The sequence below is a fragment of the Crocodylus siamensis genome, chromosome 7 (assembly GCF_052110815.1).
Source record: "Crocodylus siamensis isolate JL-2025a chromosome 7, ASM5211081v1, whole genome shotgun sequence".
NCBI lineage: Eukaryota > Metazoa > Chordata > Crocodylia > Crocodylidae > Crocodylus > Crocodylus siamensis.
Window position 1 is genome coordinate 27,134,257 of NC_143401.1, and position 23,978 is coordinate 27,158,234.

The following is a 23,978-nucleotide window of genomic DNA, read 5'->3' on the forward strand; positions in this document are numbered from 1 at the left end:
TGATGAACCCATGTTGGTTGCCCCTAAGCATGCAGTCTCCTGCTGGCCCCTTCTGGATGTGTGCCAGGATAATTTTTTCGAACAGCTTGCCTAGGATCGAGGTGAGACTAACTGGCCTATAGTTTCCCGGGTCTTCCTTCCTGCCTTTTTTGAAGATGGGGACCACATTGGCCCTCTTTCAGTCCTCCGGTACCTCACCAGAGCACCACGAGTGCTCGTAAAGTTGTGCCAGGGGACTTGCAATGACCTCGGCCAGTTCCTTTAGAACTCTAGGGTGGAGATCATCCAGGCCGGCTGACTTGAATACATCCAACCCCTCCAGAAGCTCCCTAACTAAATCCTCGCTAACCCGTGGCCCAGGTGTGCCTCCCCTGGGGCCTGAGGGGGGCCCAGCAGGGAGGTGGCTGTTTTGGTCCCTACTTAAGAAGACGGAGGCAAAGAAATTGTTAAACATGTTATCTTTGCCGTCTGGTGTGATGACCACGTTACCCATGTCATCCTGCAAGGGCCCCATATTACCCGGGACCTTCTTTTTACCCCCTACGTATTTAAAAAAAGACTTCTTATTGTCCTTAATCTGGGAAGCCAGTCCCAGTTCCATCTCTGCCTTGGCCTTCCTAACTGCCCCCCTACATCCCCGAGCAACTACAGAATAGCCCTCCCTGGTGATGACCCCTTCTTTCCACTGGGTATAAGCCTCCTTTTTAGCAAGGAGACCTTCCCGGATTCTTTTGATGAGCCACAGAGGCTTGTGTGCTCTCCTGCTCCCTTTGATCCTCCTTGGGATTACCTTCCTTTGGGCTTGGAGGATCATCTCCTTAAGGAGCAACCACTCTTCTTGGACACCTGGCTCCCCACCCCCCCAGTGCTTCTCCAATTATCCTCCTTAGCTCATTGAAGTCTGCCCTCCTAAAATCCAGGGCCGCTGTTTTACTGCATGCCTTTGCCACCTTGCGCTGGATGGTGAATTCCAGCAGGCGATGATCGTTGTCACCCAGGTGGTCGAGCCCCTGCAGCCCCCTCACCAGGTCGTCACCCGTGGCCAGCACTAGGTCCAACAAGGCATCCCCCCGGTGGGGCTGTGCACCTCCTGGGTTAGATGGAGGTCCTGCACTCTGGCCAAGAACCTACGTGAGCGGTCAGACCTAGCTGACTGCTCTTCCCAGTAGATGTCCGGGAAATTCAGGTCCCCCATGACTACTACATCCCTAGCCTTCACTACCTCTGTGAGCTGACCCAAGAATTCCTGGTCAAGCTCTTCTCCCTGGTTGGGAGGTCTGTAGTAGACTCCCACCATTAAGTCTCTTTCCCCTCGACTGCCTTGTACTCTAACCCAAAGCACTTCAGAGCGCCCCTCCCCTGACTCCTTGCTAATTAACGAGGATGTGTATTTCTCCTTAATATAGAGCGCCATGCCCCCACCCCTCTTTCCTATCCTATCCCTCCTGTACAGCCTATAGCCCTTGACATTGACCGCCCAATCATGCGTTTCATCCCACCACGTTTCTGTAATCCCCACTATGTCCGGGCTGGTGTCAGCCAGCAGGAGGGTGAGTTCCTCCTGCTTATTGCCCATACTATGAGCATTTGTGTAGAGGCATTTGAGGCCTCCTGTGGGTGTGTGTGGTGACCCCCTAGTCCCAGCGTTACCCTGGCCCCTCTCTCTTACCTGTTTGGTTGCTTCTCTCATCGGTCTGGGCTGGGCTGTAGTTGTGGGTGCTGTTTGGTCTGGCAGTGTGATATATCCTCCGCCCTCATCTTCCCCTTCCCCCGACGAGCCTAGTTTAAAGCCCGCCGGAGGAGGTCTGCCAACCTAGAAGAGAACACACGCTTACCTTTAGGGGAAAGGTGGAGCCCGTCCCACCCCAGTATGTCTCTCGTCATGATGTGCCGGTCGTGGTTGAGGAAGCCAAAGCCCTCCTTGAAGCACCATTCCTGTAGCTGCCAGTTGGTCTCCGCGATGTTCGTTTCATGTTGTCTGCCTCGTCCACTCACTGCGAAGGTAGAGGAGAAAACCACCTGTGCGCCCATCTCCTTCAGCACGCACCCCAGAGCATGGTAGTCCTCCATCAGGCGGTCAGGGCTCCTCCTGGCCGCATCGTTAGTACCCACATGGACTAGGACCATAGGGTAATAATCGGTGGGCTGGATTACGGTCTGGAGCATGCCTTTCACGTCCTGAATCCTCGCTCCAGGTAGGCAGTATACCTCGCGTGCCGAGGGGTCCCGGCGACAGATAGGGCCCTCCATACCTCTCAGGATGGAGTCACCAATGACGATCACGTGACACTTCTTCCTCCCGGCCTTCTTGCCTCCTTCGGCTTGCACGGGACGCAGTGTGCGTGGAGTTGCCTCCTCCCCGGTTTCGTCCTCTCCGTCCTCCTCCTCCAGGGCTGCCAGAGCTTCGTACCTGTTCTCCAGCCGGACTGCAGGAACAGGTGCTGCCACGTCTCGAGCATCCCTGGCACAGGAGGTGTCCGTCTGCCACTTAGCAGTGGAGGGCTCATCTTGAGGTGCGTCCTCCTTGGTCATAGAACCCTGCAGGGAAAGAAAATAGCTATCAATTTCTTCCTCTGCCTCCCTGATTCCCCTCAGCCTGCTAACCTCCTCCTGGAGCTCCCTCACCTGCGCCTCCAGGGCCCTAAGGCGGGCGCCTGCAGGACAGGTGTGGGGGTCCCCAGTCCCTGCCCCCCCAGGCCTTGCTGGGCAGCTCCCGCAGGCCAGGGGGTTGGGGGATGCCAGCCCCCCCCCGCGGTCTCCGTCTGGGTGGAGGCCTCAGACAAGCCCCGGGAAGGCCCGCCCCCCGGGCAGGGGCCCTGGCAGCACTCCATGTCAACACCATCCTAGGAGTTCCTAACTGAGTTCGGGTCCTCTGGCCCTCGCTAACAAGAGTCGGTCTCTCGGCCCCTCCTGCTCCCCCTCCGGCGCGAACACCGGCGCGCTCTTACAGACTGCGCCTGTTTGCACGCTCTGTTTGCGTGGCTCGGGAGCGCGGCTCCCTACCGGCTCAGCTAAGAGGGATCCAGGGGGCTTCCCCTCTGGATCCGGCTCAGCTGCGCCGGCCCCTCTGCCCCACTTACCTTAGGGGGATCAGCTGCTGCTGCCCCCACTGCTGCTCCGCTTCTCTCACCTCTGCTCCGGGTCTGGTAAGGGGGCACACGTGTGTGCAAGACACCCGTGTGCCTGTGTCCTAACTCTCCCCGCTGCTCCTTGCTCCCGAGTGCCGGAAGCTACATCAAACCGCAGCTTTTAAAGGCTGCGGTTTGAATTTCCCGCCTATGCTCTAACCGCCAATCAGGCGCTCCGGTCTTGCCGGAAGTGCCTGCCGGCGATCCCGCCCCCCTGCTCTCCCTCGCTGGGGGGACCTGGTGCCTCTCGGAGGGATACCCCCGGGGGTGCTCCCTGGCTTGGGGGACAGTCCCACCCCCCAGCCCACCCTGTTTGCGCGCTCTGTTTGCGCGGCTCCATCCTGTTTACTGCACTTACTTGAATATAAGATTACTGTGAATACAAGACAACCCCTCAATAATGAGATTCTATAAAAGGGAAATGTATAAATCTGTTACAGTTTTCCAGGTATAGAATTGAATTATTGCAAGTTTGCCTTGTGTTTGTCCCCCTCCCACTGGTACAATAGGGAAAATAAATCCAGGGGGTCAGGTAGCCCCCTTATCCTTTGTCCTCCCCTAACTTCTTCCCCCTGCAACCCTTTCCTCCTGCTCCTTACTGTCAAATCATGCTGTCCCTGAGCACCTGGAAGTGAGGCACAAAGTGGAAAACACTGACCTTGAAATAAACATACCAGCAATAACTTTCATATAGGAAAATTATTATGTGTAAACTTAGCCCATTCAGAATTGATGCAGTTTACCTCTTGAAACTGCTGCAGATTTTATTACAGGTACTCCATAAACACACTTTAAAGCAGTACTTTTATACCTGCTTATGTAGATTATGGACCACGCATGATATTAGTCCAAAGCCAAAAGGCTTATGGTTTACCACCTAGTTCATTGGGCTGAGCCACAGTCAACAGCATTTCTAGACATGGTGACCCCACAGCCATGTTAACACCAGTGGCCAACCTAGAGGCTGGTGTGTGGCTGGTATGTAGGGGAGGCAGAGCCCCATGAATACCCACCAAGGGTTGCAGCCAATCTGAGGAAGCCCACTAAAGGGGAGCCCACCACTGAAAATAATATCAAAATCGTGGCAGGCGAGTCTCTGGGCTTATCCTGGGATGACTGTGGGCTCATTCAGAGGTTGCTGGAACCCACACAGCGGCTGACCCTTAGCGCACGCACCAAGGTGGTATGCGAGTGCATCCTCGAGACTAGGTGGGCACAAAGTGTTTCCAAAAACGGGAATGAATCTTGTTAGGTTGGCTAGTTTTGATTTTTGTGCATTTAGGTACTACTTGCGTCAGAATAAAAAGTGGTCTCGAGGGTAATGCATAGGACTGTGAGTTCAAACAATATGACACTTATTTCAGGCTCTGTCATGAACTCTTTTTGCAGTGGTCTTGAGCAAGTCACTTTGTGTGTCTGTCTGCTTCAGATCACCCGGGAATGATGACACACCTTCTTCATATGGATGTAGAAGGTTTGAACAGATTGTAAAGTATTTATATTAATTACTATATTTGTTTTTAAACATTATATATAATGCTTTACTACAGGGGTGGGCAATTATTTTGGGTGGAGGGCTGCTTAACAAGTTTTGGTGAGCCGTTGAGGGCCAAATAGGTAGCCCCTCCTCTTGACAGTTGCCCCTCCCCCTCGTTGCTGTTTTGGGACTGAAAGTCCCACCCCTAACCCCTGACCTTTGTTACCACATGAGTGCCTCTCTACCACCCTTGTGGGCAGAAGGGCTGGGTGGAGAACAATTTTTGGGGGGAGTCCACAGCTTGGATGAAAGTACTTGGTGGGCCAGATCCAGCCCGCAGGCCGTATTTTGCCTGCCACTGCTTTACTACATGTTTAATCCTTCTACATCAATATGAAGAAGTTGTGTAATTTCCAGATGATCTGAGGAAGATGTGCTAAATGACTCACTCACGATCATATAAAGTATGTTGTGATCTTTGGATGAAAGCTGCTTAAATGGTAGATGCTATTTCACTTTACCATTTAGGAGTTTTTCATTCAGGGCCCTAAATTAACTATATATGGTTTATATCTATCTATCTATCTGTCTAATTTTATTTTATCTATAATTTTCTTCTACTTATTTGCTAATTTATACACCTTTTTTCTATAAAAGTATTTCCAGGATTCCTTTTTATAGTATCTGCTCCTGCTTATTACACACTTGAAGCCTAAATCCCAACTGTGTTGGTATAATCAACTGCTGACTCAATTATCATGTCAGACACATTGTACCAAATGCAAGTAGAGAACCTGTCCCCTCTTTTTGTCCTCCCCGCCATGCCCCTCCTGTCCATGCTTTCCCTCCCACCCTCAAAAAAAAATTGTTTGCAAAATGATGGGTTTGTCAGGTCTGGAAGTAAAAAGTCCATTTTTTACTCAGAATACAGGTCCAGTTAGGGAAGTGCAGTTTAAGGTGCTCTAATATCCTGCTAATGAGCCTTGACTGTGACTAAGACCAATTATGTCAATAGCTGAAAGATAAATAAGTCCCAGTGACCAACTCGGTCCTTGGCCTGTCTTCTGAGACTGCTGAAAAAGGGTGCACTGCCTCTGGTGTTGCTTTGGTATGTAGAACCCTCATTTGCTCAAATGTGCTTGTCAAAATTAAAAGCAGAATATGAGCTATTTAATAACATTTATGAGTAAGGGAAATGCTAGAAAAGCAGATGTTTCCTTCTAATTGGATAGTTTTCAGAAGCCTTTTTTTGTGGCTCTAAACAGATTTTAGTAGTCTGCAGAGGAATAAAGATTATGGCACCTTGGCAGTGGATCCAACAAGAAGGTTGTGGCAATTGCCATTTAACAGAGTTTTCACCCCAGCCTCAAACTTAGCGTAAAAATTCGTTTTAGCTTGAAATGACTTGCATGCTGTCTCTATCCACAATATATAAATATTTAATGTCTGTAATAGTATGTATGAAAATGCTTTACTCTTTTTAGCAGATATCAAGTTTTCAGCTGTTTCTGAGAAGACTCTTTTGAGAAAAGGATGAGAGGGAAATCGTGCTTTTTGAAAACATTTGTAACTATTTTAGATTTTTTTTTTAAGTATGGGGTAATAATTTCCATTCTTTTGATACCTGTACATAACAGGGAAAACTCTGTTAAAGAGAACAGCACCCTAAAGCACCATTCCTAATTCATCATGACTGTGATCCTTAACTGAAGTTTCTAAGTGCTACTGCTGTCCAAAGAATAATAGTTTCATTGAATTCAGTGGAACTCAAAGTACAAGGATTTGTGGAACTGGGAACTAGGGACCGTGGCATTATATGGTGTTAGAGGTTAATTGTTGAACAATTGAGAAATTTTCTGGAAGTCATAAATAATTCAGAGCATGCCAGAAGACAATATATGTTCTCTGTTGCTACTGATCTCAAAGGAATAAATGCTAAAGTTCTTTAAATGTCTTAACACAAATATGTCCTGGTGTAACCAAGTAGGGCTGTGCAAAATTTTGGCATCCGTTTTGGTTCGGAGGCATTTTGGCTCGTTTTGGCACCCGAAACACTGAATCCAAAATGAAAAATGCAACACTCCAAAACAAATTAAATGAAACCATCCGAAACGTTTCAGAAATGTTTCAGAGCCAAGCTTGCAGGGAAGCAGAAACTAAGAAGAGGGAAGGGAAAGAGGGTAATGGACTGCTTTGATATTGACATCTTTAGCTGGGCAGTGTCTGCGATCTGTCCCTGAGGTCCCTTTCAATCCCAGTGGTCTGGGGGAGGAACAGCAGCCTGCTGTCATCTCATATGCAGATCCAGGGACATGTGCCCCCAGGAGGAGTCTGGCACAGCCCTCCTGGGGGGCATGGGCCCCCAGATCCGCGGGCCAGCACCAGCACCCGAGTCTGCTCGGTGCAGCCCGTTCCGAGCACAGCCAGGGGAGCCACGGGAGAAACCCCCATGGCTGAATGTCTGGGTCCCATCCCCTGCCTGGCCCCAGCCTCCTGGTACTTTAAAAAAGAAAATTAAAAAAAAGCCCTGCACTCACCAGCTATAGGTGCTCAGGGGCTGTGGGTGCTCTGGCCCTCATGCAGCCCCTGCTCCCCAATCGACCCCAGCCCCAGCAGTTTGGAAATATTTAAAAAAAAAAGCCCCACACTCACCAGCTTTGGCAGCAGTGATCAGGAACTCTGAGGGCTTGTGGCAGAACCCTCTGTGCATTCGCAGGGCAGTGGGGGGGGCAGCAGGGATCCCCCCCAGCCTGGAATCCATGCAGCAACTGCCCTATAGTACGGATGCAGTGTAGCTTGGCAGGATACCATGCACTGTCTGGAAGCTGGGTCCACTGAGCTCTGTTGACTGCTGGTACCAGGCTCTGGCTGACTCGTGGAGCCACCCCAGCTCCCAGACAGCATGTGGCGCCCTGCTGAGCCACACTGCACCCACTTCATGGGGCAGCTGCCATGTAGGTGACAAGCAGGGTGGGGTTGATCCCTGTTTCTCCTCCACTGCCCCATACTGCGCAGGGGGGACCCTGCTACAAGCCCTCCGAGGCCTTGATCACCACTGCCAGAGCTGGTGATTGCAGAGCTTCTTTGTTTTGTTTTTTGGGTTTTTTTGTTTTGTTTTTGTTTTTTATGTGCCAGGAGTAGGCTGGGGCTGGCTGGGCCAGGGATGGGGCTGGGCAGGGCAGCCATGTGGGCTTCTCCCGCGGCTCCACCCTGCCCAGGAAGAGGCAGGCACAGCTGGAGGAACCATGGGAGAACCTGCAGCCTCCTGGCTGTGCCTGCCTCTCCCTGGCTGATCCGAATCTCCAAAACAGCATCAGACCTCCAAAACAGATTTGGCCAAATCAAAACAGAGCAGTGATCCGAACCACCAAAATGAATCACTTTGTTCCAAAATGGCCAAATCCGAAATTGAAACAAGGCATAGCTTTTTTGCACAGCTCTACTAACAAGCATTAGTCTGGCCCACTGGACAAAGTTCACTATTATTTGTGTTATGTACCTGTTGTTCATGAAAGATGTAAATACTGCTTACCTAAGTATGATAAGGAGCTTCATGATAGTGTGATTAAGGACTTCGCTAAAGGCAGAAGTTCCATTAGTTAAATGAACTTTATAGTGACACATTTCTAAATCGGTGTGAACTTTTGTGTGTCAAGCCGTAAGTTGAATTGTAAACTAGAGTTGCAGTTAGAAAATACAAAGGATTGAGATGCTTATTTGATAGTTTCTTTAAATAATGCTAATTTCAACTAACTTTTTAAAACTGAATTTAAATAACACGGAGGTATATGTCTATATTCTAGGACTAGCCTCTCCACTACTGCCCACCCAAAATCCCAGTAAAATAGTAGGTAAAAAAGAATCTTCAAGAGCTAGTTACCTTTCTTAAAGCAACTGAAATCATGAGTCTTCCAAATTCCCAAGTATGTCTATTAATTTTAATATCATTGCTTGTAAAAATGTTCATCCTCAGAAAATCAAAAGCATTTATATGTTTAGAATTTGGGGGTGAGAGAGACTTTTTAGCTCTGCTCCATGTTTTCACCCATTTTTTCATCACCTGAACCAGAACCCCTCTTACACCTGTTTCTTACCTCATCTATTTATGCCTTCTCACAGAATTTGTTTTCTAATTTAAGACAAAAAACTATAAAAACTGCTGTGGTAAGCACCCTAGAAATGCCAACATCTCTCTTCTTCCCATCAACATTCAAGTCAGGAACCGTGTGCTCCTCTTAACCACCATGTTCACGTATCCATGTGTTACTTCATATACAATCCAACACCCATACCCAATTTCCACTATCCAGTCAAGGTGATACTCTGCCTCCTTTGTCCTGTGTGTAATGTAGTATCTTTTTAATATATCTACGCTATTTACCCTCCTACTAATTGTTTCCCCTTTCTGCTCTACATATCTGATTTGAGACCCTAGACTGCTTCTTTTGCTCAAATGCTCTGGGCTCAACCATTTTTAAAAAGGAAAGCAAGTTAAAATACTTACTTGCCCCTATTCTTTGGCTAGAGGGTAGAGCTAAGGTTTTACAGTACCTTATGAGGGGTGACCCTGATGAGTAGGACACCTGAGCACTATTGTAACATGTAATTTTTTTTAAGTCAGTCTTTGGAAACAGACCTGTGTAGCTCTTTAATTTCAAATGGGTGTTTTTTTATAACACTGTGTTCTAATGGACGTACATTAATAAAGTTTTGTTTATAGCAGTAACTCTGTCTCTGCATTTCTGTATGGAAAAAACACACTAGAGAATTTTAATTTCTCATTGTAAATGTTGAAAGTAAAACACTGTTTGACATTTATAGTATATTTGTAGCATTAATCAAAAAGTGCCTCTTAGCAAATTGCAAAAGTTCATTTGAAAGCTTAAAATAACAAGCTGCTTAAGATTGCATATAAATTGCTTCAAAACTTTATATACAATGTTTTTATTGACTTTATAGTTTAATCCTGGCTTTGGTATTTACTGTAAGATACACTAGTTGTCCCAGAGCTTGCTTTGGCCAGGAAACATGCTCCAGGAGGCTCTTTAGTTTTTCATGGGCATAAATTGGAGCCATTGTTGACAATGGAATGACCATAGTGCTCTCCCTCTCTCATTCTGAGGGTTTTATTTGGCTGTAGTCATCTCTGGTGTACAACACCTAAATAACTATGTTTAATATTTAGTAAAATGATAAGGTAAATGTGAGTTACAGACTTCCTGTCACAATACTCTGAAACTAATAGCAGAAAAGATGTTTAACTGAGTTTTGAAAAACATTCCATTTCTGCATGTATACAAAGAGTACATTTTAAATCTCCTCTGATGTATCTGGTGAAACTTCTGCAGATTTGCTTTCACTGCAGTTGTTTGAAGTACACAATCATTAAACCAAGGCAGGAATGTTTTAACCTTATAAACACTATTTGTGGTGGCTGCTACATATGATTAGTTAAATCAGCATCTTTTGAAAGAGTAACAACCACTTAAATATGTGAAGTTCCTATATTTAAACCATTACACAAATTATGTTTTGCTAGTACTTGAAGTAAATGGGTGAAAAATTCCGGTGGACTAATTAGCTCTATTCAAGGAACAATAACACGTTGTTAGGCCAAGTAGCATTCAGCCTCCAGTTGTTTAAGTGATATGCTTTTAACATAGTTAGTGACAATTTAAAAAAAGAACTATCCATATGATATGTTTTAGAGTTTGTAGTAAAACTCAGGGTGGATTTGATTGAAATAAAATTAATATAAATCACTAGGCAGGAAGCCTCAATTTAATCATTGTTTTCTACAAAAAGTGCATTCTTTTTTATCTCGTTTATTTGTTTAACTTTTTGAAGCTTTGCACTTCACAAATCCAGTTTGAGAACTGAAACTAAATATCACAGAGATGCCTAATGGAATCTTCTAAACCAGGGGCAGGCAATTATTTCGGGCAGAGGGCTGCTTAACGAAGTTTGAGCTGTCAGGGGCTGCATGGGTAGCTCTGGCTCATGACAGTTGCTGTGCCCCCTGGTCACCATCTTGAGACTGGAAGTCCTCCCCCACATCCCCTCACCATTGCCATTGGAAGTTCCCCCTGCCATAAAAACTCCTTTTGGGAGGGAAGGATTGCCATCTTAGAACAAGAAAAAAAAATCATTTTAATCATGCACTAAAAGTCAAAGACCTACTATAATGTATTTTAATTTTATTACAAAAAATATTTTCGTCGTGATTTGTGTTTGTATACTATATATAGAGGGGATTGCATAATAGGTCAACAACAAATTCGTAGTCTTTTATGTTGTGTTGAGGTGTATGGGGAATTGGGGTATGTGTGTTGGGACAGTGTGTGAGAGGGTGTGTGCATGTGTTGGGTGTGTGTATGGGGCACGGGGGAATTTGTGAGGGGGTGTGGGTGTGTCTGGGGGGCATAGGGTATGTTGGTGGGTTGTGTGTGGGGGGGTGGAAATACAAGCATTGTCCCCTGGGTGCTGGAGACCCACAATACATCACTGCCCAGCCGGCTCCAGTACCTGGGGCTGCATTTGCTGCGATGTGCAGCTCTGGACAGAGCCAGGCACCAGCACTGAGCACCAGTGCCCCACCTGCTGCTGCTGCTGCTGGCACCACCCCCATTGCCTGCCAGGGCTGCTCACCGTCAGTGGTGTGGTGGGGGTTTGCATACCCCTCCACCTTCCCTCGCACCCACATTGTGCCTAGCCAAGCTCTGCAGTTCCTCCACCTTCTGGGCATAGGCTCCACACTGCTGCCAACCCCATGCTCCATGCTCCCTCCCACCTGCAGCCCTGCTCCTGCTCCCTGCTTCTCTACCTGTTGCCCAGAGGGAGCAGAATGCCAGGGAAGCCTGCAGCAGCCCCACCCGGTGCTAGCGGGGCCAGGTCCTCCTGCCCATGAGGGTGGAAGCGACGCATAACAGGGTATGTTGAGGGCAGATGTAGGTATCTCGCTCCCACCCTTGCAAGTGGAAGGGCTGGGTAAGGTACAATTTGTTGGGTGGTCCTGTGGGCCAGATGAAGGTACCTGGTGGGCCGTATTTTGCCTGCCTTGTTCTAGACTGAGCACTGAGTCCCATTGGGTAGAGTGGTTTTCGTTAATTGTTGGTAATCTATAGAGGAGCCTCTGGGAGCCCCATAAGGTTGGGCCCCTAATGTAGTCCATGGCCTGTTGTGACCTATTTATAAAACTTCTAAAAATGTTACATGAATATATTGTCTCAAATACTATATAATTAGAGGTTATACTCCTGCTTCCATGATGGTATATTTGAGCTTTTAACATATCTTAAATTAAAACTATATATGGTTTTTTTTAATCGTTTTAACAAAAAGTTTTTAAAAAGATTAAATAAAATCTGATTTAAATAAAAAGATCCAAATTTTTTTTAAATAATTGATTGTTATCCACCCTGGCAAAACTATTATTTCATGACTTTTCTTTTGCAAATCATCCATATTACAATATTAGTTATGTCAAATGTTCAGTTTACACAACCAGATTTCTCTATATACACTGATGTTGTGAGTTCATGTTGAAAGCCATCATGCCCTTTTATCTTGCTTCCTGTAATGATTAACAAGTTTCTGGATTTTAGAATCTAAATTTACTGATATTTATGTAAGAAGATGTGAGAGAGTGGAATTACATTGCTCTCTCTAGTAATCACCTCTGCAGGGATGAGAATATTACTTTAGGAATTAAACTATTAGATATGACTAACAGAGATGATGGGTACAAGTAAGAAATGTGTGTAGTGCTTAAGGTGCCATTTTAGTTTCTCTTTGGATCATATTCTAATCCGGTATAATGAAGTCTTCAATCAACCTATCTCTGTTTAGACAATTGTGAACCAAATAAGCCTCCAGCCAGTATGCAGTTTCATCCTGAATCTTAGTGTTCTGATTTTTTTTTTAGTTGTTGGTAGCTCAGCAGATGCTATTTTTTGTATAATAATGTTCTGAGATAGTTATTAATATAAATGGCTGAAGATGCACATCAATGCTGTAAGACCCTAGAAAGCCTATCATGAAGTGATAGGATCTATAAACTTTCTATTATTAGGTTGGTATGGGGACATCGGTCTTTCTAACCCTGAACTACTAACAACCTTTGTCCTTTATGTTACCTTTAGTTAAAAACAAAAGAGAGAGAGAGCGTGAGTGCATGAATGTTGGCTAATGGCCATGTATTTCCTTAAGCCAAAAAAAAAAATCATCTGGGAAAGATAAATGAGATTGTAGCCCTGGAATGTTACATTACATGAATGATATGTGACACTTGACAAATTATTTTATCAAGCAAGTGTGGCAGAAATGACTAAAGCACGATTAAAGCAAATGACGGAGAGAATGCCATGAGTGCAAAGACTGAATTTTTACTGGATTCTGTCAGGGGAATATTGCTGTTTTTAAAATCAGTTGGGCTTTTAATTGCCTTTTACAAGATCAAGTGTTCCCAGGCTGCTGTAAGTAAGCAGTTGTAGGTAGTAATGATGGAGCCATGACTCTGTAACTGATTGCCACACATTCATTAAGATCAATGACAAAGTTGGTACCCAATCTGTAGGCGTTTTATGTAAATTCTTTAAAGGATTATTATTATGGAGATGTATTGGATTGTGTCTGTGCATATAACATTTCCAATCTGCCTGAAGTTCGAGGGCACTTTTGGGTAACAACAGTAAATTATTTATTCTGCATGCCCTCTCCCAATCCTCTACCCCTACACTTTTGCATTGTCACTTTTGGAGAGGGGGAGTTGTTATGTCTTTAAACTGTTACATGAAGAGTTAAGTAGGCACTCACATATATTTCCCACTAACAAGTTTGTTATTCAAGGTTGCATTCCAACAGTTTAGGTTTATTTATTGACTGAAATTCATTTAACCATTGGTTACATGGAAACATGATTGACTTAGAAATGCCACAGTTCTATTTTTCCCCCCAATTATTTCTCTCAAGGTGGCGATTTGGTTTTTCAGCTCTGCACATAATTCATAGCAATTCATATCATTAATAAAACTAGTAAGTGTGTGTTGTCTACAAGGTTCCCTCTAAGGCGTGCACATGCGTGGCTGCGCACAAGTAAAAGTCTGCCTGAGCACCAACTTTTTAAGGCCACACACCTGCCGGGAGAGGAGCTGGACTGCGGCGTGGGACACTTACTGAAGGTAAGCTCCTACCCAAGGTGAGGCAGAGGCTGGGGCCTTGGTGCAGGCTCTGCCGGCTCCAGGGAACTGCTCCGCTCCCCCACATTGCCTCGGGGAGTGAGGAGGCACGTGACATCAGGGCTGGGAAGTGGAGCACTTCCCTGGCTCCAGTGGAGCCCGCGCCAGCCCACTGCCCCAGCCTCTATCCCTGCCTTGCCTCACCTCAAGGAGGAGTCACTGCCTGCCTCGAGTGAGGCTACGCTGGTTCCGGGGAACTGCTCCGCGGGCACCGTCAGCTCTGGGGAACAGCTCCACTCCCCAGCCCTGACACCATGTGCCTCCTGAGGTGATATGGAGATGGCAGAGCCCGCCCCTAGCCCCGAGTCCCCTGTGGAGCCCATCCCAGGCCCTAGCCATAGCCCCCCGGCTGCAGGCCCCGCTGCCTGCCCTGGGTGAGGAATGAGGAGCTAACCTTCAGTAAGCGTCCCACACCGCACTGAAAGGGGGAGGCGGGACTGAAGCGGCACGCTCACGGACTGCTACTCCTTAGAGGGAACATTGGTTGTCTGTAGTGTATTTGAAACACTAGATAACGTTTCCATTTTTCTTAATAAGTTTGTCAAAGTTAAGGCTAATCCTACTAGAATCATGGTGGATTTTCACTGCATGTGGTGAGGTGTATGTGACTGTCAAGATGCCCATAACTATATCTTGAAAGGACATACCATAAAATAACAAATTTGAAGGACTGAGCTGTGCCGAAGCAAATGTTTAAGTAATAATACACTTAAGGATAAGTCTACAGAAATGCAACTTCAGTATACTATGAAGATACTTTAGTTAGCTGTAAACTAGTTAGCTTGAATACCAATAATAGTATATCTGACAGCACAGAACACAGTCCATGCTAACCTAACCTTGAAACCTGCTTTAAAAATAGATTTTACAGCCTGTACTGTGTTCTGGGCTGGTGTAGCTAGATGGTATTGGTTTCACAGTTTTCATAGACATTAGGGCTGGAAGGGACCTCGTAAGATCATTGCGTCCAGCCCCCTGCCCGAGGGCCAGAAAGTCAGGTAGGGTTAAAGAATTCAAGCAAGATAAGTGTCCAAATGTTTGTTGAAAGTGTCCAGAGTAGGTGCTTGCACCACCTCTGGGGCTGAGTCTGTTCCAGGCCTTGGGGGTTTGGATAGTAAAGATGTTTTTCCTTATATCCCGCTTAAATGGTCTTGCAGGAGTTTGTGACTGTTGGACCTTGTCACCTCCTGGGGTGCTCTGGTAAACAGGTGTTCCCCCAGATCCTGATGCACACCCCTTATGTAATTATAGGCCAAGTCATCCTTGAGCCTCCATTTCTCCAGGAGTCCTGTAGCTCGCAGCCTTTCTTTGTAGGACCTGTTCTCTTTCCCTCAGATCATGCGCATGCCTCTCTGGACTCTTTCAAGCTTCTCCACGTCCTTCATAAATTGTGGAGCCCAGAATTGGATGTAGTACTCCAGCTGCAGCCCCACCAAGGCCAAGTACAGCGGGAGGATGACATCCCGGGTCTTAGTCGACCTGTGTCGGTAGATGCAAGCCAGAGTTTTGTTCGCTTTACTAGCTGTGGTATCATATTGGTGGCTCATATTCATCTTGTGGTCACTCATGACCCCCAAGTCTCTTTCAGTCATCTTGCTTGTGAGTGTAGCATTGCTGAGCCTATAAGTGTGATGCGGGTTTCTTTGCCAGAGGTGGAGTACCTTGCATTTCTCCATATTGAATACCATCAGGTATTTCCTCTGCCCACCTTGCAAGCTTATTGAGGTCGGCCTGGATCACCAGCCTGTCCTCAAGTGTGGACATTGTTCCCCAGAGTTTGGTGTCATCAGCAAATTTAGCCAGTCCACTTCTGATGCTAGTGTCCAGATCATTTATGAAGGACAAAGAGTACAGGTCTGAGAATGGAGCCTTGGGGGATGCCACTAGTCACTGAATGCCATGTTGATTTGGTTTTGTCAACTACAACTCTCTGGATCCAACCTTGGAGCCAGTTCCCCAGCCATCAGACTATGAAGTAGTTGAGGCTGCAGTTGCTCAATTGGTCCCTGATCTTAAACTGAATAATGTAGTGCAAGGCTCCTAACATATCTGTAAAGTTTCCAGTTTCTCTGTAATTTGACAAAAATGTGTTGTGCTACATGTGATGATGTACCCTAGCATCTGCACCCCTTTTTCCAAATCCTAGATCCACCACTGCATGAACACATAATACAAGAATCCTCTAGGAAAGGAATGCAATTAATTGCTTTAACACATCAAAAATGTAAACATAAATTATTTTATTTAAATCTCAGATATTGTCTTGTTTCATATGTGATTAGAAACAGCAAATATAATGACTCCTCAGGTGATTTTTCTAATCTGAATGAATGTGCATTGTGGAAGGGGCTGTATGTTAGAAAAAAAATATTTAAAAAAATTTTAGCATAATTTTTTAACACTGTTGGCCTGCTGATTCTTATAGAAAATGTTGATTAGTAGAAAATAGGAACTGATGGGCTGAATTTGGTCAGTGGTTCATCTAGATGGAAATCTTTTCTGACATTGGTTGTATCCAGTGATTCAGAAGATGGTGGAAAGCTTCTGTTTTGGAGTGTCATGGTATAACATCCTTAGAAAAAACATCCTTATATTTATGTTGTTTTAAAGCCTGAACCGTGAGGGTTTGTTCCTCTTCCAAAGTTTTTGGTACTAATTGTTGATGAAGTTCTGGTTATTTTTGCTTTTCTACATGAATGCCCAAGCTTGTACTTTTTTTAAATCTTGTCTACAAATATCTTTTAGCAAAGGGCTCCACAGTTTGAGTGCAGGGATAAAAGTTCATTTTATCCATTTTAAATTTGCTATCTTTAAGTTTCATTGTGTACCAGTGGTCTTGTTTATTAGACGATAGTATTAAGTTGGTGTTGACAAAGGTTACATCACAAGTTTGCACCTTTGTTGCTGACATGATGCAGTTCTGAGCAAACCACTTAACTTTTCTGCCACAGTTTTCCATCTTTAAAAAAGAATAACACACCAGGACATTGTGATTGGTGCTTAATTAATGTTTATGATGCATTTAAAGATGCTGCCATGATGAATGACACTAATACTAAATAGTAGTCATGAGGAAGACTTCTACGATACTATGTCAGTTTGAAAAAAAAAACTTCATATACTGAAGCAATTGTCTCATAAATCAAAATACAAAAAAAAGAAAATAAGGGGAAATAATGTTTTTAATTTTTTAGGACAAGAATTGGAATATCGCTTCTGTATAAGAGAACTAACCACAGCTTGTTTTTATTTTTTGCTCTAGCCACGAGCTGATCCTATTCCAATATGTAGCTTCTGTTTGGGGACTAAAGAATCTAATCGTGAAAAAAAGCCAGAAGAACTGCTGTCTTGTGCAGACTGTGGTAGCAGTGGTAAGTTAATGCATATTGTAGATCCATGTTTTTGTCTGTTTTTACTATTCAAGGTAAACCCACCCCCAAACAACTCTGCCCCTCCTCCAGGGCATTCAAAAGTAGATAGCTAAAAATCAGACTTGTACATTCATAGTATTTATTCAGACCTGAATTTCAGAAATACTGGGCAACCTGAGCCCCAGGTTTTTAAAAGTTTTGTTTGTTTGTTTGTTTGTTTTTTTTACAAAATTGCTGAAAAGCTTTATTTAGGAACTTTCCCTTAGCACTGAAGTTTGAAAATCTTGCCCATGGTCTTAAAGGCTGTTGATCTTACTCCTTTCATAAACACTGAATTGCACTATTCAGAAGAGGCTGGGCATAGGCACTAAGAAATTGGACATTATCCAAATCCTGCTACCTGTTTAACTATCCTGTTAAACTTTCAAACAGTTTTCTGTCATTACTGTAGATGATACCGTGAATGATCTTTTTAGTTAAACACTTGAAACTGTTTGTTTACTAGTAATTCACATGTAGTTTAATATTTATTTTAAAACTTTTGGAAGTTCTGTAAGTCTACAACTTGGAGGGAACACTTTCAAAAGCAGCTTTTGAAAAGTTATGTCTTTTTACCTTACAAAATTATTTTCCTGCAGATATGGTACTGTGAAACTGTAACTGCTGATTTGCTAATTCTTTTGCTCCCATCACCTATGCCAAAGCCTACCTTTACTTCTTCCCAGCTTCTTAAGTCTTGTGTGGCTCACTGCACTTCCCTCTGAGACTGGCTCCATCAGACTTACTTCATTTTCAAAGTTTGCTATGAGCTTTCCATAAGCATTCAACCCCTTAGCTTAATAACTTTTTCAAAATAATTTGATTTTCATGAACTCTGTTTTGCACATTTGAAATCCAAAGTGCAAAATAAAAGTTCTTTGTCTGACATGTTCCTAAACTGTTCTAGGACAGTACTTTTTATAGCAGTAACTTTTGAGACAGTCCAAAAAAGAAATATTGGGTAGATCATAATTTTTTTTTCAGTTCCATATGGAGTGCTGTTTTGTTGTCTGTCACTCAATATGGATATGAGTCATTGGTAGAACTACTGAGATTGGTTAACACCCTAAAATGTATATAAAATTTAAATTTGAAGTTGACAGCCTTTTAAAAGCCTAAATTTATTGTAACTATTAGAAAAATTTAAAGTAAAAATCTAGCTTATGTGCAGCTGAAGCTTCAATCAGATATACTCAAATACATGGATGGTACTTGGCTCTGTGGTTTGGCTTCAGTTGTTTTCAGCTCTGTCATAGGCTGCCTGTGAGAGCTTGGGTAAATCATTTAGGGCCAGGTTTACCTTACAAAGGTTGCTAGCAAGGCTGGGTTGTCCAAGAGTGTAAAAAACCCTTCACTGATATAGCAGTGTTGGCAAAACTCTCTGTGCAGACACAACTTACACCATAAAGATTCTTTTTTGGCTGGAGAATTCCACTTTTTTGGAGAAGTGGTTAACCGAAAGCAGAATTTTTTTCCAGTTACAAGCTGTGTTTCCCTTAAGGGAATTTTAATGAAAATGCCTTTTGCGGTATAGGCTTACCCTGACCCCTAATTTTTCTGTATCATATTTGATTATGTTTTTGATAATAGGACTTTCCTCCCTTTTAGTTGTGAGGGTATTATGTTCAAAGATGATGAATGGCTCCAGTACTGTAGTGATGGGATGCACAAGTGCCTAGATCAGGGGTGGGCAAAATACATCCTGTGGGCCGGATTCAGCTCATGGAGGGGCTTTGTCCGGCCTGCGGCAGACCCCTTGGTCCCATCTAGCCCCTGTGGCATCCTACTGCCTCCTGGGCACACAATAGGATTGGGATGTCTCCACAGCAGGACTGCCGTTCTAGGTGGTTTCTTCCAGTGGCCCCAGTCCCATGGTACTAGCAGGGACTCGTATGCGCAGTCCTAAATCTGGACCACCCTGTGCCCACTCCAGACGGGGCCCAGCTCTGGACTTGCCGGAACCTGCACATGCAGCCCCAACCCGGCCTTCCCTGCACCTGCTCCAGACTTGCCCACCTATGTTGAGCAGCGGCAGCAGCTGTGACGGCTGAGCAAAAGCTGCTGTTCCACATTGGAAAAAGTGGGCTCTCCCCTTCACCACTTCTGGGCCCTTCTTGCTGCAGCCATCTGGACCCTGTGTTTGGGCTGCTCTGCAGCTCCTCTGCACTGCCACTGGTGTGCCACTGGGCAGGCCGGAGGCAGCAACGATGGTGGTGAAGAGGAGCAGCAGGGCAGCCTAGGCCCAGGCTCCGGGCAGCTGCAGCTAGAAGGGCCTGGCAGTGGCAGTGCTTTTCTGTTGGGCTCAGCAGTAGCTTCTGGAGTAGGCGCAGAGTGGCCCAGGTGGTGGTCGCACAGATGGGTTCTGGCTAGTCTGGAGCAGGTCCTTTCCGCTTGGCTGGATCCGGATCAGGCATGGGGTGGTCCGGGGTTAGAGCTGTGCATGCAGGTCCCCACTAGTACCACGGGGTTGGGACCAATGACTGTGGCAGCCAGAAGGAGCCAGTACCACCACTTGGGCTGCCTAGAAAAGCAGGGCAGGCTGCAGTCAGGGCTGGGGCTGTGTGCTGTTGGTGTGGGTGGGGAGGAGCTGCAGGGCATGTGGGCTCCAGGCTGTTGTGGGTGGGGTGGGGGTTGCTGACCAGCCCTTGGCAGCTCTCCAGAACTGCATATGTGGCCCATGGGCCCAAATACTTGTCTGCCCCTGGTATAGATAGATGGAACAGAGCAAAGTAGAAAATAGGGACCTCTAAAATGACAAGATGAAATTTTCAGTTAATGAGAGGAATTTTTTTTTATTAACCACCTCTGAGTTTGTTACCTGGGACAGACTTCTATAAGCATGTTTCCTGATGAATATTAGCAGATTACTACAGAGTTGCTTTTCTTTGTGGTTTATTTTCTACTTTTCTAAAGTGTTTTTTTTTAAAAACACTTTGAGACACTCCAATTGCCTATACTTTCTACCAAACCTAAATACAGGCATACCTCGTTTTATTGCACTTCACTTTATTGCACTTCGCAGATATTGCGCTTTTACAAATTGAAGGTTTGTGGCAACCCTGTGTCGAGCAAGTCTATTGGTGCCATTTTTCCATCAGCGCCATTCGGCTCAGATGATGGTTAGCCTTTTTTAGCAATAAAGTATTTTTTAATTAAGGTATGTACATTGTTTTTTAGACATAATGCTATTGCACACTTAATAGACTACAGGATAGTGTAAACATAACTTTTATATGCACTGGGAAACCAAAAAATTCGTGTGACTCGCTTTATTGCGATATTCGCTTTATTGCGGTGGTCTGGAACTGAACCCGCAATATCTCCGAGGTATGCCTGTATAATATTTTTCAGGAATTAAATGGGATTGGTTACTAGTTATTACTCCCTTGCTGTTTTGCAAACATAGATTGTATTAATCAGATTGTATTAAATATCAGCTATTCTTCCATTATATAACAACTCTGCGCAGTTCTGTGGAGCATTAGAATTGGAAGCCTTGACTTTCATGGATCAGCTTCCATTTGAATTAACACTGATACTTTCTCTCTGCCTCATTAAGACCAAATTATCTTTAATTAGTTCCTCAGATGTATTAGATATACTGAATGAACTGTTGAGACTGCCAATCAGATTGCTGGATGGCTAAACTTTAGCTACTGATGACTTATTAAAATAAAAATCAATCTCAGAACAGCATATAAACAGGAAAACTTCTAGCTAAGTAGAGGCTCCTCGTAATTAAGCTTGTAATTTGCACATTGCAGTGTGCATTTAAGCAGGTTTCACTGTGGAGCCAGTGTAACAGAAACTGTAGGGTTAGGAATAATCTAGTTTTCTGTTGAGCAAGTCTGTTAAAATGATTACATTTAAATTGCAATGCCCGCCATAAATGCACGTTTTTCAATGTTCTCTCTGGTCTTTGTTTCCATCACAAGTGGCTTTTAATGTGTCTAACTTTAGCAAGGTCTGTGAGAAGTTTTGTATTTATCTTCAAAAATAGTACTGTCCTTCTGACACTATAGAAATAATAAGTTTAGGATACTGGAATGAGCATCAACTAGGGATGTAAATATTATTTAAAATAATATTCTTTTAGCCTTTTCTAATTACAGGCAGTCCTCGGACTTACAACACAATTGGTTCCTGAAAACTGTGTCTTAAATTGAAATGTTGTAACTTGGAACCGATTTTCCCATAGGAAACAATGTTATAAATGGGGGACTGGTTCCTGAACCAAGGCCCAATACCCTATTCTCACCAAAAATAACCCAGAATTTGTACTCAATCAATTATAGATGAGTAATATAGCTACATTAATGTATTTATATTGTAAATAGCAATCATATTGATTTGGAAGGACTTCTTCGAGGTGACTTCAGTGGACTTTTTGAAAGGCTCTTGGTTGGACTTTTTGAAGGGTTCTTGGCTGGAGTCGTCTCAGGAGTCTTGACTGCAGGTTTTTCTGGAGTCTTGTCTGCTTTCTTAAAGAAAGGGTCCAAAGAAGTTTGAACAGATGTTGTCCAGGGAGATGGGTGATGCAGCAAACTTGCTCACTGATGTAGCGTTGCATTGGACCAAGCATTGTAAAGTTGAAACTGACATCAGAAAGTTGAAACAGGGTGTCAATTTATACATGTTGTAAGTGTGAAATGTTGTAACTCAAAACATTGTGAGTGGAGGACTGCCTGTATATTGGTTAAACGATTAACTGATAACAAAGCAGCTCAGGCACAGCTGTCGCTGGGAGCTGTTTCAGCTCCTGGAGCCCTTTGAATGGTGGGGGTGGGCAGGAGGGAAGCCCAGCCAGACAACACATTCCACGCATGGGAAGCCCTGTGCTGGGAGGGAGGGAGCGCCTGTGAACCAGTAGCTAATTGTTTAACTGATGAGCCATTAGGCTGCTCCTGTTTTCCTCCTAGGCTATGGGTACCAGTCTCCCTCACCCCTTGCACTTGCTCCTTCTCCTGACTTCTCCCTTCTGCCTGCCCTCTGCCTTCTGATTCCTGCTGTGGCATCATGTGGCTTCCCTTTCCTGCCAGACTATGCTGGCCCAGAGCTAAAGGATAACCAGTAAACTAACTAGTTATCCCTGCGCTTATCAGTTAAATGCAGTTAAGATTAATCGTTTAACCTTTCACATCCCTAGCAGCAACCCTTTGAGCTATGTAAACTGCTCTGTAGTAGTGAAGTGGAGGGTGACAGGGAGGTGGAAGAGACTTCCAGGTCAAGGCCTGTGTGAGATGCAGAAGGCACATCAAAGATGGGCAGTATTTGTGAGGTGCATTGGAAGCTCATCAGAACTGGGTGGCAATAGCCATGTTCTGTCTCAATTCTTAATCAATGGGCCTCACAAGACTGAGTGAAAATGGTATCTTATACCATCTCACTTTTTTAAACTGGTCAGCTCAAGACAGTAAAAGGTCAGAGGGAGGTTGAGTTACTAGGTGGAAAAAGTATAGCTAGTTGAAGGTGGTGGAGGAGAGTTGGATATTAGAAAGTATGTGTAAATGTACATTAGTGTCGCAGAGCATTTAGGTGCCCTGCTCCTTATAGTAGAAAAACTGCTAGGGAGAGAGCCTAGCAGTGAGTGGGGAGTCCCAGCTGCAGGTTGCCAGGGCAACCGGTGGGAGTCAGCTGACCGAAGGGGCCAGGGCCTGGCTCCTATATAACTCCCAGGCTGGGGCCAGGCGGGCAGTTCTCTGCTGGCAGCCAAAGGGGAAGGGGCTCTGCCAGACTGTGCAAAGAGGAGAAGTCAGACTGCAGGTATAGCTCTGAGACTGGGAGAAGGATAGAGCACCCCGATGTGGCGGGACTAATGTGATAGCCGAGTGGCTTGAATTTATGTTGTAGCCTAGGGGCTTGAGCTTTTTGTTTACTGTTTACAACCGGTGGTTTGGGTGAGGCTATTAGGGGTTGGAGGAGGCTTCATAGGGGACCCATGGTAGCGTGGGGACCCTGGCACCAGAGAGGGCACAGCATTTTGGGGTGCACAGATCCCAGCCCCAGAGAAGGGATGGAGAGTCAGAGGCCAGGTAAGGCCAAGGCCGTCTGAGCCCTGTGAGGGTTCAAGACCCTGAGGAGGAGAGTTGGGGCCAGGCACAGCTACAGTCACCTGAGCCCACCTGAGTGCGAGGAGCCCCAGGGCAAAGGGGGCGGCATGAGAAGCCCCAGAGAAGGGGTCAGCACGAGAAGCCCCAGGCAAAGGGGACAGCAATTGACGAGCGCCAGGGGGTGCAGTGAGAGAGCCAAGGGCTGCGGCTAAGACCGAAGAACGTCCGGTACATCAGCGAGGCTTGGAGCATGGTAAAGGGGCGGTTGGAGCCACGCATAGCCCATAAGGCTGGGGTGCATCGAGACACCTGGTACAGAACGGGGCCAGGGTACAACAGAAAACCATGTCCAACAGAAAACCATGTCAAAGAGGACGAAAGGCAGCCTCCCTTTTATACATATGAGATCAAGACGTGGCAGGTGAGATTTGAGGGTGCTTTGAAGCAAACTTGGCAAGGTAAGGGAATGCTAGGGGGATCACGGCCACTCCTAGGACCCACGCTGTGACAATTAGGCTGAGAAATCACAGAATTAGTGTGGAGGAGAGGATGAAGGCAGGGCCAGATCTAGGAGGGGTGCAGTTGGACCCCCCCTCTTGGATTCCTGTTCCACCCAAACTTTAAAACCAACTGCCTGGGAGGGCATTTCTAATCGAGCAGTGGTGAGGGAGTCAGTT

At 45.3% G+C, this 23,978-nt stretch overlaps 1 protein-coding gene across 14 annotated transcripts in view; it reads left to right on the forward strand.

Moving 5' to 3' along the window:
- KAT6B (lysine acetyltransferase 6B) overlaps window positions 1-23,978 on the forward strand; it is a 223,128-nt gene that overhangs the window by 109,957 nt on the left and 89,193 nt on the right. For all 14 annotated transcript variants that reach the window (XM_090058679.1, XM_090058676.1, XM_090058677.1 and 11 more), the window contains one exon: window positions 17,104-17,212. In XM_090058679.1, the coding sequence (XP_089914805.1) occupies window positions 17,104-17,212 (109 nt within the window). The remainder of the gene's footprint in view (window positions 1-17,103; window positions 17,213-23,978) is intronic.